Source organism: Balaenoptera physalus (assembly GCF_965194825.1).
Source record: "Balaenoptera physalus genome assembly, chromosome: 5".
Taxonomy (NCBI): Eukaryota; Metazoa; Chordata; class Mammalia; order Artiodactyla; family Balaenopteridae; genus Balaenoptera; species Balaenoptera physalus.
In genome coordinates, this window is record NC_138884.1 from 39,035,147 (window position 1) to 39,050,217 (window position 15,071).

The 15,071-nt window shown below is 40.9% G+C and overlaps 1 protein-coding gene across 1 annotated transcript in view; it reads right to left on the reverse strand.

The window, feature by feature from the left end:
* The window catches only part of RNF175 (ring finger protein 175), a 54,456-nt gene that overhangs the window by 7,431 nt on the left and 31,954 nt on the right, over positions 1-15,071 (reverse strand). The window contains 4 exon segments of the mRNA XM_082463587.1: positions 638-739; positions 3,773-3,906; positions 8,356-8,476; positions 12,781-12,888. Of these exon segments, the coding sequence (XP_082319713.1) occupies positions 638-739; positions 3,773-3,906; positions 8,356-8,476; positions 12,781-12,888 (465 nt within the window).

Genomic DNA, 15,071 nt, shown 5'->3' on the forward strand with positions numbered 1-15,071 from the left:
TTATTATTACTTAGGTTAGCCTAAGAAAAGATGAGCTGTAGCAAGGAATTAAAAAAGCCAAAATTCAGGGGAAAAACCCCTACTCGTGTCTGGAAATAATACAATTTGGTACACCTTAAAAATACTTTTCTATTCTAGCTCACATTTGGGGCCTTTAAAATTTCAATTCTAATCTGTCTCCCCACCCACTCATCCCATCCACATGTTACCTATCATCTATCTGTTTGCCTATCTATCTATTATCTATCTATTATCTATCTGTCTATATCTATCTATCTATCTACCTATCTATCTACCTACCTATCTATCTATCTATCTATCTATCTATCTATCTATCTATCTATCTATCTATCTATCTATCTATCTACCTACTTACCTACCTCCCTATCTTATCCTTCCATATATTCACCTATCTTTTGCAATGTCCCATCACATTTCCACTAAAGCCCTAATAGTGGAATATGTGGAATATAAAGAGTAGAATGTATCTTTTTTGGCATTTAATTTCCTAACTAGAAGGTTAGGGAGAACAGAATGTTTTCTGCTGTACCTATAATGAAGATAAAATTTAGATTAAAGAATACATCACCAGAAAAACATTTAAGATAATATTTAATAACTTTATAAAAAAGGATACGGGTTATTGATCATCCTCTTCAAATCGACCTTCTCTTTGCAGTAAGGGCACGTCTGCTTTTTACCAACAATACACCAACCTCGGTTGCAGAATTCATGAAAGCTTAGGGATCTTGTTAGGGAAGCTTCTGGATATTAAAGGGCAAGGTCTGCTTCATGATGATGTAATGGAAGTGATCCCACCTGTAGGGCGGAGTGGTGGAGGTGGGAATGGCTCTCGGTTATGACTCAGTTGTGTCCATCACTCTCTTAGGGAGATTCTGCAGGACAAGGGAACCACCAAGTCCCAGAGGAGCCTGGAGTCAGAGCTGCAATAGCTTATGACCCTGAGGAATTTACTGATCTTCTTGGCCTTACGTGTTCTTACCTCACTCGATTCTTGTGATTAAATTAGATAAAGAATGTGGACATGGTTTTTTACAGGAATGTCTTACATATACATATCATTGTATTTCTCTGTCTCGCTTATCATGCATTTTTCTGTGTTTACCGTAGAATCTCTCCATTCGGCTTTTTGTGCACCTACTCACTACCTACTATGTATGTAACCAGACTTGTCTTAAGCACTAGACAAGTTTAAATTATTTGTGGTCAAGAATTTGTACAAATATTTCTGTTAGCTTCATAAGTTTTTTCTCAACTTTTTATTACTGATAAAGGGCCAGTTATTTTTTAATAGAATATAAACCTATAATGAACATCTAAAACTCTAGGCATTTACAGATTCAGTTGTACACATCTCCTTGTCCAGAAAGTTTGACCCTTTAGCCCCAAAGTTTCCAGTGAACTGTATGTTTTCCTGCAGCACCAGGGACGGAGTCTTACAGAGCACAAGTCACTCTGTGTCATGACTTTCTGTGTATTTACATTTCTCTCTGGGCAATATGTTACCTGTGGGACCATGACTCATCCATCTCTGTGCTCAGCACCTTAAGCAGTGCCTAAATGCCTACTTATTGAACAAATATTTGAATGAATCATTGAAAACTGATTACTTTTGCAAATGTATTTCCCCCAGGTTCCACAGCTTATAGATTTGGGTAAAATGATTAACTATAATGAGATCCATCATGCTGATTTATTTCTACAGTTGTTGACCCCAGTGTGGCTTTCTGGATCAAGATCACACAATGTGCTGCCTGGCCTGCTACACACCTGTGTGAACAACAATCATGTTCCTTCTCTAACAGACGGAGGGTATGAAGGTGGAGGCAAGTCAAGGCCATGTAGATGATTCCTCAATATTAGATCTGTGTGCAACTAAGAGTTCCCACTCTTTTATGTTCTTGGCGTTGGGGTCACGTTTGCAACATGCTTGGGTTAACATACAGTGTATTATAACAAAGATTCTGAATCACAGCCCATACAGCTCTTCATTCAAAAGGGCTGGAGTACAGCCCCTTCTTCCAGATAGGTATGGCATTCAGAGGTCATCGAGCCAGCATCAAAATGTCCATCTCCTCTTTAATATTCTCTTTCATCTTCAAAATCTCGTCTGCAAAGCTTCCACACTGGTAGAATTGCCACAGAGCAAGACTCAGATCCCCGCCCCCTTGTTAATATGATTCCGGTTTGCCCACTCCTTGTTAATATGACTCATGCTAAAATGGGCCATTAATAATACTCCCTGCAAAGCAAATTTAAAGGTGACTACATTTTCGATTACATATGCACACATGTACAACAATCCCTAAGGGCTTTTAAAGGTGAAGAGAGAGAAAATACTTCCACTTGCAAATGGCAGAAGGGGCTCTGTTCCAACATTTGAAAAGTAAATCATATTTAAAACTAGACCAGACTTGGAAAATTTCTACTAAGAATGATAGTTTTTTGGGAAAGGTATCACACTGAGAAACCACATAGACTTCCACATGGGGTATCTTTGTGTTTCTCACCTTAAAATGTTAAGACTTAAAAGTTGGAATAATACATTTCAGATGAATTTGGTCCAGTTTTTGACTCTCAGGATTGAATAAATGGAATCTGTCCAGATTAAACAGAATCAAATCATGAGTGCTGCACATCTAGGGTATTACTGATTGAGTTAGGTGGGCTTCAGAGGCAAAAGACAGATGGTTTAGCCACCTCATAATGCCAGAGCTTTGAAATGACTGAGTGCATAGCAATATTATAAAATTGATATTGTACTATAAAATAAAGATAAATGATGCCTTTTTTTCCCTCTCTTAAGAAAAGAATTAAAATACTGATTGTTGGCCAATGCAAACACAACTCTGGTATCCAGAGTTACTTGCTCAGGCAGGGCAGGCTGCTGGGCTCTTGACCTCAGCATCTTTCAGCACATGGAGATCTTCCTCACGGTTACTGGAGTCCCAGAGGATGCTGGTTTCCAGGCCCAGGCTGGTCTGGTCCTTAATACCTAAAGGTCCCTCAGCCAGTAGATAGCGATTTAGGGTACAGCCCATAGGCAGAGGAACCAAATAGTCCAAGAATTGGGTGCTCATGTTTTGGTCCCTCCTTGTGTAACTTAAGGTGTCCTGCTGCCTGTGATGTTATCCTCTTTTCAAGACCAAAGCTGATACTTGGCTTCCCCCATCACCACTGTTGACACAAGCAGATTCCTAAGGATTATTTCCAGGCAAAGAACACCACTTTGTCGTTCTTGTTCCTGTGAGACTCAGACACGGGCTCCACCTGGAGAGTCCTGAGTTCCTCCCTGCACCTGAAACTTCACTCTGTTTTTCACTCCCCAACCCTTTCTCTCTCTTGTCCTTCTTGGCTACCTGTTCGCTTATAGCTTCGCCAGCTTTCCCAGCCAGCCTCTGCACAGATGCTGCAGCCCTCCTGTCTGTGCGGCATGAAGATTCCTTTTTAAAAAAGAAATTACTGGAGGAGGAGGAGGTTCACCTCCTGCTAATTAAGAGCAGTTCATTATTCAGCAGGGATTGCCAGAAAGTCTCAAAAAGAAGATGGGTGGGAGGATAAAGGCTTGGGGTTTGGGGATGAGCATTAAGCAAGGCAGAGGGTGGGGGTAAGGGGAGGTGAGGAAGGAGGAGGGAAGAGATGAGACAGTCTTCCCTGACTGGCTATCTCCCACGCCCGACACAGATTATCTGAAAATTGCCTCCTGGCACTGGCTTGATGAAGACCAAAGGATCTCCCATGAAAAGGATACACATGCTTGCACGAAAGCTGGTAGGTGTTTTCAATGGGTCCTTCTTCATCGAGCACCACGATGATCTTCTGCCCACAGATGGCACAGATGTTGTCTGACAAGCTCCTGGTGGGCATCCCACTGACTCTGTAGAACTGTTGGGGGAAAGGCACAGAGCACCACCATTCTCGGAACACAGGGAAGCCACTGCCAGGCTTGGGAACATAGTCTTTACTGTTTCTCTGTTGGTTTAGAACTTGAAACACTTTTTCCCATAGGGACAATGCTACTGTAGGGTAAATATTTCTAGGCAAAACCCCACTGAACCCCAAATGGACCCAAAGCACATCGCTAATTATAACTACCTAACCTCCCCACCAAGGAATCCTTTGAGAGGAACAGTTTTTATCTAGAGCTGTAAGTTCAGACTCACATGGGAAGCTTTTTAAGCTCACCCAGAGCCTGATCCTCTCCTTTATTTTCCTGGAGACTCTGATTCATAGATCTGGAGTAAACCCAGGCATCTATGTACCTTTTAATTAATCTTAATATAATTAAAATTTTAATATAATCCCAAGTGATTATACGGAGCACACAGACTAATCCCATTAGAAGTCAATGCATCCAGAACCCTAATTTAAGGCACTGCGTCTCCCCAGGGCTGCAGATGAGGAGTGATTCTCAACATTGGCAGCACATTAGAATGTCTCAGAAGCTTTTTTAAAAATAAAATATTTATTTTATAATAGCTTTAAACTTAAAGATACGAAGATAGTACAGAGTTCCCATACCAAGTTTCCCCTATGAGTAACATCTTACATTAGTATGGTACATTTGTCACAATTAATGAGCCAACATTGATACATTATTATGAAATAAAGTTTATACTTTATTCAGATTACTTGGTTTTCCCCTAATGTCCTTATTTTGTTTCAAAACCCCACCTAGGATACCATTAATTATCGTGTCTCCTTAGGCTCCTCTTGGCTTTGGCAGTTTCTCAGACTTTGGTTTTATTCTGACTTTGACAGTTTTGGAGGCAGGTATTTTGTAGAATGTCCTTCAATTGGAATTTAGCTGATGTTTATTCTCTTGATTACGCTGGGGTTATGGTTTTAGGGAGGAAGATAACAGAGGTGAAGTGCCATTCTTACCACACCGTAGCAAGGGTACATGCAGTCAACATGACGTCACTGTTGATGTTGACCTTGATCACCTAGCTTGAGGTAGTGGTTGTCAAATTTCTCCACTATAAAGCTACTCGTCCTTTTACTTCTTTTTATACTGTACTCTTTGGAAGGAAATCATCATCACCATGAGCAACCCACACTTAAGGAGTGGGAAGTTATAAGTTATGCTCCACCTCTGCATTAGTCAGCATTCTCCAGAGAAATGGAACTGATAGGATATGCATGAGTGTGTGTGTGTGGAGAGAGAGAGAAAGAGAGAGAGAGAGAGAGAGAGAGGGAGGGAGAGACGGAGGGAGGGAGGAGAGGGAGGGAGGGAGAGGGAGAGAGAGACTCATTTTAAAGACTTGGGGCTGTGAAGTCTGAAACCTGGAGGGCAGGCTAGCAGGCTGTAAACTCTGCAAAGAGTTATTTCAGACTTAAGGCAGAATTACTTCTTCTCTGGGAAACTTCAGTTTTTGCCCTTAAGGCCTTCGACTGATTAGCTAAGACCCATCCATATTTTCAAGGGTATTTTCTTTCCCTTAAAGTTAATCATATCTACAAAATACATTCAAAGCAACATGTAGACTGGTGTTTGATCAAACAACTGGACACCAGAGGCTAGTCAAGTTGACACATAACATTTAACCACACAACCTTCTTAAGGGTGGAGTATCTACATAAATTATGTGGAATTCTTCTGCATAGGAGATTTGTCTATTCTCCTCTATTTATTTATTTATTTTATTTATTTATCTATCCAATCATTTATTTATGTCACTATGGACTCATGGATATTTATTCTATACTTTGAGTTATAACCCAATACTATTACTACTACTACTACCTACTATTGTGTTGCTCAAATTGTTTCAGATTTGGCCATTGGGATCTCTTTCAGTTGGCTTCTATGTCTCTTTGACATATCTCCATCACTGTGGGTGTTTTCTTGTGTGGGGTTTTTTTTTGAGCACTTCCTTACTTTCTGACACTACAAGATACTCCAGGCTCATATTGTATATTCCCTGCCAAGATCAGAATCAGCCATTTTTCCAAGAAGCACTGCTTCCTCTTATTATAGAATGGTATTAGAAACCAAGATCTGGGTACTCGGTGTGCTCACTGCTACTGAGGTGTCATTGCTTCTAGGGCTTCGTAGCTGACAGAGCAAGGAAATATGTCTGTATATACTAACCCATGTGTATACACATATCTATAAATATTTCTATATGTATCATCTACATTAAGATACATTAAGCTAAACATGAGTTCAGCCTGGTGTCTTTGACTTATCCATTACTACATAGATCATTCTACCCTTTTCTCCTTGCTTGTATGTAAGCTTCTGAGAGTAAGAAATGTAGCTCCCACAATCGGTCTTCCATTTACTTGGTAGTCCAATTCCAGAATACATGTATAGTGGTATCAAAATTGTTAACTCATAGCCCTGAGGGAAACTACTTTATGAACTAGCATACAGTGCTTATGTATAGTTCCTTTTGCTTTTAATATTAGATCTCCACTCATTTCAAAGTGACTTAGGTCAGCACTTTCCCCCCACCCCCTTCAGTGAGGTTATTTCATACATTTGTAATACAGTTAAACTCTTTTGTCACAGTCTACATTCTATCCTGGCATTCCCTGACATCCTAAATGATTTTTTAAGATTTGCATACATTAAGGTTTACCCCTTCTGCTATAAAATACTGTTGATTTTGACAAATGCATAGTGTCATGTATTCACCATTAGAGTATCATACAGAATAACTTCACCACCCTAACAAATTACCTGTGCTTCACGCATTCAACCCTGCTCCCTCCCTAACCCCCTGGCAACCACAGATCTCTTTAGCGGCTCCATAGCTGTACGTTTTTCAAATTGTCATAGAAGTGGAATCGTATAGTATGTAGCCTTTTCAGGCTGGCTTCTTTCACTTAGCAATATATATTTACAATTCATCCAAGTTTGGCATGGCTTAATAGCTCATTCCTTTTCCTAGGGAGCTTTTAAAACAAAGCAGATGCATTGGCTCCACTCCCAGAGTCTGACTTAATTAGTGTGGGGCTTAAGCACTGGGGTGAGAATGGAGAGTGCTCATCCTTTGCTTCCTCTTTACCTCTGTCACAAGTGTGCATGCACACACACACACACACACACACACACACCATCAGTTTAAATCACAGATGGCTGTGCCAATGGCTCGAGGCAGGGGTTTTTATGTATCTGGTGGTTGGAAAGAGGATGACAGGAGATGACAAGATGTTGAAGACTGGCGGGGTGGGGTCAGGTGAGAAATCTCCAGGATGTTGGTGCTTAAAGACTTGGTTGTCTTGCCAGGTTAAATCTCTTCTTCCTGGTCCACTGGAGAACAGAGGACATACAACTCTTCTCTTCCTCTCCTGTCCATAAACAAGCACAAGAGACTTTGGGAATTTTTTAAAGGGGGGATGGCTCTGGTTTTTGTTGGAGGAACTAGGAGTGAAAATGCTCCCTCCTGTGCTCACCTTAAACCTTATAAGAAAGGCAGTTGTCTCAGAGATTACACATGCCAGGGCGATTCCAGAATTTCACTACAGAAGTTGGATTCCAGGCTCTAGGAAAAGAGTAAGATGGAGCCTACAGAGATGGGAGATGAAGTCAAGGTCTTGTTTACTCAGTCCTGTCCCATAAAGAGAGGGAGAACAACAGTCCAGAAGTTCACTCTTCTCTTGCCACTCACACTGGTTTTTCCATTTTACATCTGGCTGTGTACCAAAAGACTGGTAGAGGGCAGAGATGTGGAATTTCCGAAACCACTGGGTCTTCCCTGGAGCCCTTGGTATGCAAGTTTTTAAGAGATGTGCATGTGTTAGACACAGATGGATACTCCTAATATCTGAATCTGGAATCCATCTAACCAGAAAGTATGTCCATTCTGAGTTTTAATTTTAAGAGAGTTAAAAAAAAACTATTAGGGATTTTTTTAAATTCCAGGGAAGAATATTACAGTTAGAATACATTTAGCACACTTCTTTTGTCTTCTACTTCTTCAAATGCTGTATAATGATAACTGCTGTATAATGATAATGATAACATCATATCTTTATGATGAGCATTACTCTGAGGCATTGGTTGATTCTAAAGTGTTTTATGTGCATCAAATATGACTTTTATTTGCATTAGCAGAGATCAAGGTTTTTGTTATTGCTGAAGTTTTACTAATCCTTTATTTTTATTTTTTTAGATTAATTTTTACTAATCCTTTATATGTTGACAATTGGAATATGCTAGACATGGTTACTTCCAGATAATCTGATGCCAGGAGAATCCAGGGAGCAGTTGGGCTGACAGAACCAAAAAAGACTTATCTGTTTTTGAAAATGGATGCAAATGTGTAAGATGAGACCATTTTCCCATGTACCATAAATGATTTCAAAGAATGAAAGCAATGCTTCCCCTATAGTAGAAGCCATGTAATCTGAGCAGATCTCTGCAAAGTCTCTCCCCATTACTCCGTAGTAGAGGCCATAGAACAAGGGCACGATGCCAAAATCCATGGAATCTCTAGCCTTGATTCTATTGAAAACAACAGTGAAGGGAAATAAGGACGTGGCATTTGCGGGGATGGGTGAGGGCTGCAGCTTGGAAAGTATGGGGTTGACCAAAAAGTTCATTCGGTTTGCCCAAAACCCCGAACGAACTTTTTGGCCAACCCACTAGTCCTGCCATGGTATCTAATAGAGCCTTGGGCCCCCCATTTATTTGTTTAATGTTTCTTTTTTTTTTTTAATGAAAGAATTTAAAATTCTCTCAATTCCATTCAAATTTTACTACTCAGGGCTAAGTGGACAAAGTCATTATTGAGAGTGTTTAAAGGCTTCTTAGGACTGCAGTGCTGAGACAAGCCAACTCTAACCAGCAGTTCTCAAGCTTGGCTGCGTGTAGAAAAACCTGGGCAGCTTGTAAAAACCTCCATCCCCAGGCTGCACCCTGGGCCAATTACATCAGGCTCTCTGGGGGTGGGGCCTGTGCAGCAATATTTTTGGAGGCTCTCCAGACACCAGGTGATTGCAGTGGTCCGCTAACATTAGGAACCTCTTTAATAGTCCAATGGTTCTCAGCCCTAACTGTAGATTGGAATCACCTGGGGGAGATTTAAACATATACTGATACACGAGCCCACTTTCAGGGGCTCTAATTTAAGTGGCCTGGGCTGAGGTCGGGACAGCAGCTAGGGTTGAGAATCCCTGCTATCAAACTTAGATTCTACAGAATGCTTTCAAATACTTTATCGTTCCTAAAAATATTTGAGATGGATATTATTATCCCCAATTTACCTTTGAAAAAATGGAGACTTAGAAATAATGATTTGCTTAACATGACAAAACCAGGAATCAAGCGCAAATTTTGAGGCCCTTTGCTGCTATGCCGTGGTTGCCGCGTGTTAATAAAAAAAATCTTTTTGCTAGTTGGATCATATTTCAAATGCACTAGGATTCTCTACGACAACCCCTATTTCTTTTTTAAAGGTAAAGGTTTCTTTAAAAAGTAAATGATTAGTATCACCTCACACCAGTTAGAATGGGCATCATCAGAAAATCTACAAACAGCAAATGCTGGAGAGGGTGTGGAGGAAAGGGAACCCTCACGCACTGTTGGTGGGAATGTGAATTGATACAGCCACTATGGATAACATAGTTTAAGAACATAGTCCTTAAAAAACTAAAAATAGAATTACCATTTGACCCAGAAATCCCTCTACTGGGCATATACCCAGAGAAAACCATAATTCAAAAAGACACATGCACCCCAATGTTCATTGCAACACTATTTACAATAGCCAGGTCATGGAAGCAACCTAAATGCCCATTGACAGACAAATGGATAAAGAAGAAGTGGTACATATATACAATGGAATATTACTCAGCCATAAAAAGGAATGAAATTGGGTCATTTGTAGAGACGTGGATGGACCTAGAGACTGTCATACAGAGTGAAGTAAGTCAGAAAGAGAAAAATAAATATTGTACATTAATGCATATATGTGGAATCTAGAAAAATGGTGCAGATGAACAGTTTTGCAAGGCAGAAATAGAGACACAGATGTAGAGAACAAACTTATGGACACCAAGGGGGGAAAGCAGGGGTGGGGGCAGGATTGGTGGTGGTGGGATGAATTGGGAGATTGGGATTGACCTAAATATACTAATACATATAAAATAGATAGCTAATAAGAACCTGCTGTATTAAAAAAAAATTCAAAAAGAAAGTAAATGATTAGCTTCTAATGTAATATCTGGATCTTAATCATTGCACTTTTGATGTGCTACCTCTGTAAACAGTCTCAAATACTAGCAATGGATGTAAGTGGGTCTGACTGAGTTGGGAAGGAAGCGGAGAGAGGAGAGACGTTGGGTAGTCTGTCTCTGGAACATTCTTCTGGTGGTTTTTGTACTCTTAATTTGAGGAGGAAATGGTAAAGGCAGAGAGCTGTGTAGACCTAGAGGGCAGCAATCTTTTGGTAATGCGAACCGGGAATTCCAACACAGCGGGTGGTTTCATCCTTTCAATATTTGGGAATTGGGGCAGTGAGGAAGAATGAAGATGACCTTCCCTCCATACCCAGGGGAGCACGTATTTATAATCTAATTGATAAAAAGTGTAGCAATGAACTCGTGGTTCCACAGAAAAGAATCTTAATACCATAATGCTCAACAAAAATTAGAAGTGAAAAAAATAGTTCCTTCCTATCGGAAGGGTTAGATTCTTTGAATGCCTCACTATAGGAGAATTCCTGGTTAAGGATCTTAAAATTGTATGGATAATAATCTTGGGGCAACTCTATTCCCAAGTAACTTCATAAAAGTCCTTATGAATACTTTTACATTCATTAAAGTAATACAGACAGTATGCTGAAAAAATAAATCAGTGTCTTTCTATAGCTTAAACTAATAATAATAGATCTGTACAGTTATTTTCTATCCCTTTCCTGCTAGAGAATGGTAGGAGTTCCCACTCTGAAAGTTTCATGAAATACTTATAAAATCAGATTGCTATGTTGCCATAGGAAGAGCCCTTCCTCCCAGGGCTGGCTCTCCATCTGATTGTCTTCCTTATTTTATTTATTTATTATTATTTTTTTCAAAATATTTTTAAAAATTTATTTTATTTTTGGCTGCGTTGGGTCTTCATTGCCGCACGCGGGCTTTCTCTAGTTGCAGCGAGCTGGGGCTACTCTTCGTTGCGGTGCATGGGCTTCTCATTGAGGTGGCTTCTCTTGTTGCAGAACATAGGCTTTAGGTATGCAGACTTCAGTAGTTGTGGCATGTGGGCTCAGTAGTTGTGGCTCACAGGCTCTAGAGCACAGGCTCAGTAGTTGTGGCGCACGGGCTTAGTTGCTCCACGGCATGTGGGATCTTCCCAGACCAGGGCTCGAACCTGTGTCCCCTGCATTGGCAGGCGGATTCTTAACCACTGCACAACCAGGGAAGCCCTGTCTTCCTTATTTTATGAGTTAAGGGTTGCTGACCTCTGCCTCTGAATTTCTGTTAAGGTCCTAGAGATTTAGAGTAACTTTGATGTGACAGATCTTCCAGGGAATTTTTCATTTGAGATGTTTTCCATGGCTGTGCGGTATGTCTTACATTCCCTTTCCAGGACATAGGTTGATTACACAGCCTCAGCTCTGCCCTCACCCAAAACACATCTCAGCAACCATCTTCATAATGGGAGCACGGTTCTGAGTCATAGATATTATTATCCCAATTTCCTTTATTTCTCCCTAGACTTTCTTGTTTTTTTTATCTCTTCACCTCTCTTTCAGCGAAAGTTTCAGTACTCAGTTTCCTCTTTTCCTAACTGCTCCCAGCAAAAGAGATTTCATGGATACCAGAAACAAAATTCTAGAGCAGTGCTGTCCAGTGGAAATACAGATTGGACAAAATTAAAAGTTTTCTTGTAGCCACACTAAAAAGGTAAAAAGAAACACATGAAATAATTTCACGAATACATCCAGAGTACTATCATCTCAGCATGTAATCGATAGAAAAATTATTTTCTTTTGCTGTCTTTGAAATCCAATGTGTATTTTAGACTTACAGCACCTCTTATGTCATAATTTAAGTGCTCTGTAGTTACATAGGCTAGTGGCTACTGTATTGGACAGCATACTTCTAGAGGTTTTAAGGAAGAAGATCTATAGAAGGAAATGACTCTTCAGAATTTTGTGGAAGGGAAATTTGTAGTTCAGTAAGAATTACTCTACCATAAATGTCAGCCTACTTTTTTTGTGTTTGTTTAAATTTATTTACTTTTTGGCTGCGTTGGGTCTTTCTTGCTGCGCGCAGTCTTTTCTGTAGTTGCGGCGAGTGGGGGCTACTCTTCGTTGCAGTGTACGGGCTTCTCATTGGGTGGCTTCTCTTGCTGCAGAGCAGGGGCTCTAGGCACGCAGGCTTCAGTAGTTATGGCACACGGGCTCAGTAGTTGTGGCTCACGGGCTTAGTTGCTCCGCGGCATGTGGGATCTTCCCGGACCAGGGCTCGAACCCATGTCCCCTGCATTGGCAGGCGGATTCTTAACCACTGAGCCACCAGGGAAGCCCTGTCAGCCTGCTTTTAATGGTGATCTTTTAAACTTATAGACCACGTATAGATTCTCTTTAAAGCTTATAATTTTTGGAAAACTTTTAAATCTGTGGGTTTTCTCTTCCTTTTCTCCTGGTTTTCCCCAGTGATATCTATGATACCAATGATAGGCCTATAAACAACATGTGTGTGGAAAAGTATAGGGCCAAACGTGGCTTGCAGAGACAGAGAACTCGACCAGGTGAATGTTATAAGCAAGTGCTTGGAGATATGAATGTCTTAATTGGAGATACTTACTTGAAAAATAAATTGAATCCACACATTGTAAACATGATAGCCAAATAACCCACAGCACCAAATGCACAGCTGACTTTGTAGATGAGAAGAAACCATTTGTAGACCAATCTGTGGAGTAAAAAATGGGCAGAAGCACAAAACACATACTATAAAACACTATACTATAAAATATTTTACCTTTTTAGAACATTGTTATAAGTCAATTTTTAGTTTCTAAAATTCTATTCATTATGCAATATACAGAACATGAATATATTATATCAGCTAAACCCCATAATAATCTCGAGTTTTAATACACTATCAACAAGCAGTATATAAACAGTACTATCATGCACATGTGTTTCTGTGTATATGCATATGTAAATTCATTGTGACTTATTTATGTTCCTCATGTAAAAATGGCCTTCAGGACTGGTTATTCTATATGGGACCCTGCCTACCTTCCTCTCCTCCTTTTCTCATTTGGCCCTAGGTAAGCTTAGAGTGGTTTTGGCAAGAGTACCTTGGAGGCAAGCAAAAGATGGGAAGAGAAGTCTAGAGGAGATACCCCCAGGAGTTTCTCTTCCCTCCTGCTCCTGCTGCCCCAGCCCCAGGGCACGCATCACCAGCCCTCACCCCATCGCCTCTCCACTCAAACAGCACCCTACCCTGCAGTCCTGGAACAAGAGTGCCTCAGAATTGTTTTTTCTGCTATGTGGACGGGTCCTTTGTGTGTCCCACACTCACCATGATGACTCCTAAGGCCTTTCCCTCTTCCCACAGGGTCCAAGTGGAGAAGGGAGAGTATGGAGATGGAGGGCAAGAGTGGAGATGATCTAGAAGGAGCCATGTACCCTGTTCATTTCCCTCATTCCAGGCAGTAAAAGGCCCTTAGAAAAACTACAGAAAGGCCACATGGCTGCTTCATGCCCGAGAGAATGTGGGAAGAGGATGGGGGCACAGCTCCATTCCTGGGACACCGTGGTACCAGGGCCCTGCCCACTGGAACAAGAAGAGAGGGTGGAAGGAGGAGGGCTGGGGGGCCCAGGCTTGGTGCCCAGAGAAGATAGGGGGTGCTGGCACGTTGCACACAAAGGTGAACAATGGCAGGGGGCCCTGTTCGCCCTCAGCCCTTTCCCTCCTCATCCTCTTCAAGCCCCTCTCCTGCATTTCACCCCAAACTTCATTCAGAGTCGCCCTCGAAAAACTTGGCCCCCCCTTTTACCTCTGACCCCTGGAGCCCTGTCCCCAACTCTCACCTTCCCCAACTTCCTCCCTGTTGGAGACATTGCACCAAATGCTATGTTCTATGGTATTACTGATGCAATGTTTCAGCGTTATTTAATTTATTTATTAAAAATTTTTATTGAAGTATAGTTGACTTATGATATTATATTAGTTTCAGGTGTACAACATAGTGAGTTCACATTTTTATGCATTACGAAATGATCACCACTATGAGTCTGGTTACCATCTATCACAATACAAAGTTATTACTATATTATCAACTATACAGGCAGACCTCGCTTTATTGCACTTTGCAGATACTGTGGGGAGTTTTTTGTTTGTTTGTTTGTTTTTACAAATTGAAGGCTTGTGTCAACCCTTTGTCGAGCAAGTCTATAGACGCCAGTTTTTCCAACAGCATTTGCTCACTTTTTGTCTCTGTGTCCCATTTTGGTAATTCTTGCAAGATTTCAAACTTCATTATTGTTATATTTGTTATGATGACCTGTGATCAGTGATCTTTGATGTTACTATTGTCATTGTTTTGGGGTACCACAAACCACACCCATGTATGATGGCAAACTTAATTGATAAATATTGTGTGTGTTCTGACTGCTCCATCCACTGGCCATTCCCCCATCTCTCTCCCTCTCCTCAGCCCTCTCTATTCCCTGAGACACAACAATATTGAAATCAGACCAATTAATAATCCTACAGTGGTCCCAGTGTTCAAGTGAAAGGAAGAGTTGCGTGTCTCTCACTTTAAATCAGAAGCTAGAAATGATTAAGCATAGTGAGGAAGGCATGTCAAAAGCAGAAATAGGCTGAAAGCTAGGCCTCTTGCACCAAACAGTGAGCCAAGTTGTGGATGCAAAGGAAAAGTACTTGAAGGAATTTAAAAGTGCTGCTCCAGTGAACACAGAAATGAAAGTGAAACAGCCTTATTGCTGATGTAGAGAAAGTTTTAGTGGTCTGGATAGAGGATCAAACCAGCCACTACATTCTCTTAAGCCAAAGCCTAATCCAGAGCAAAGCCCTAACTCCCTTCAATTCCCTGAAGGCTGAGAGAGGTGAGGAAGCTGCAG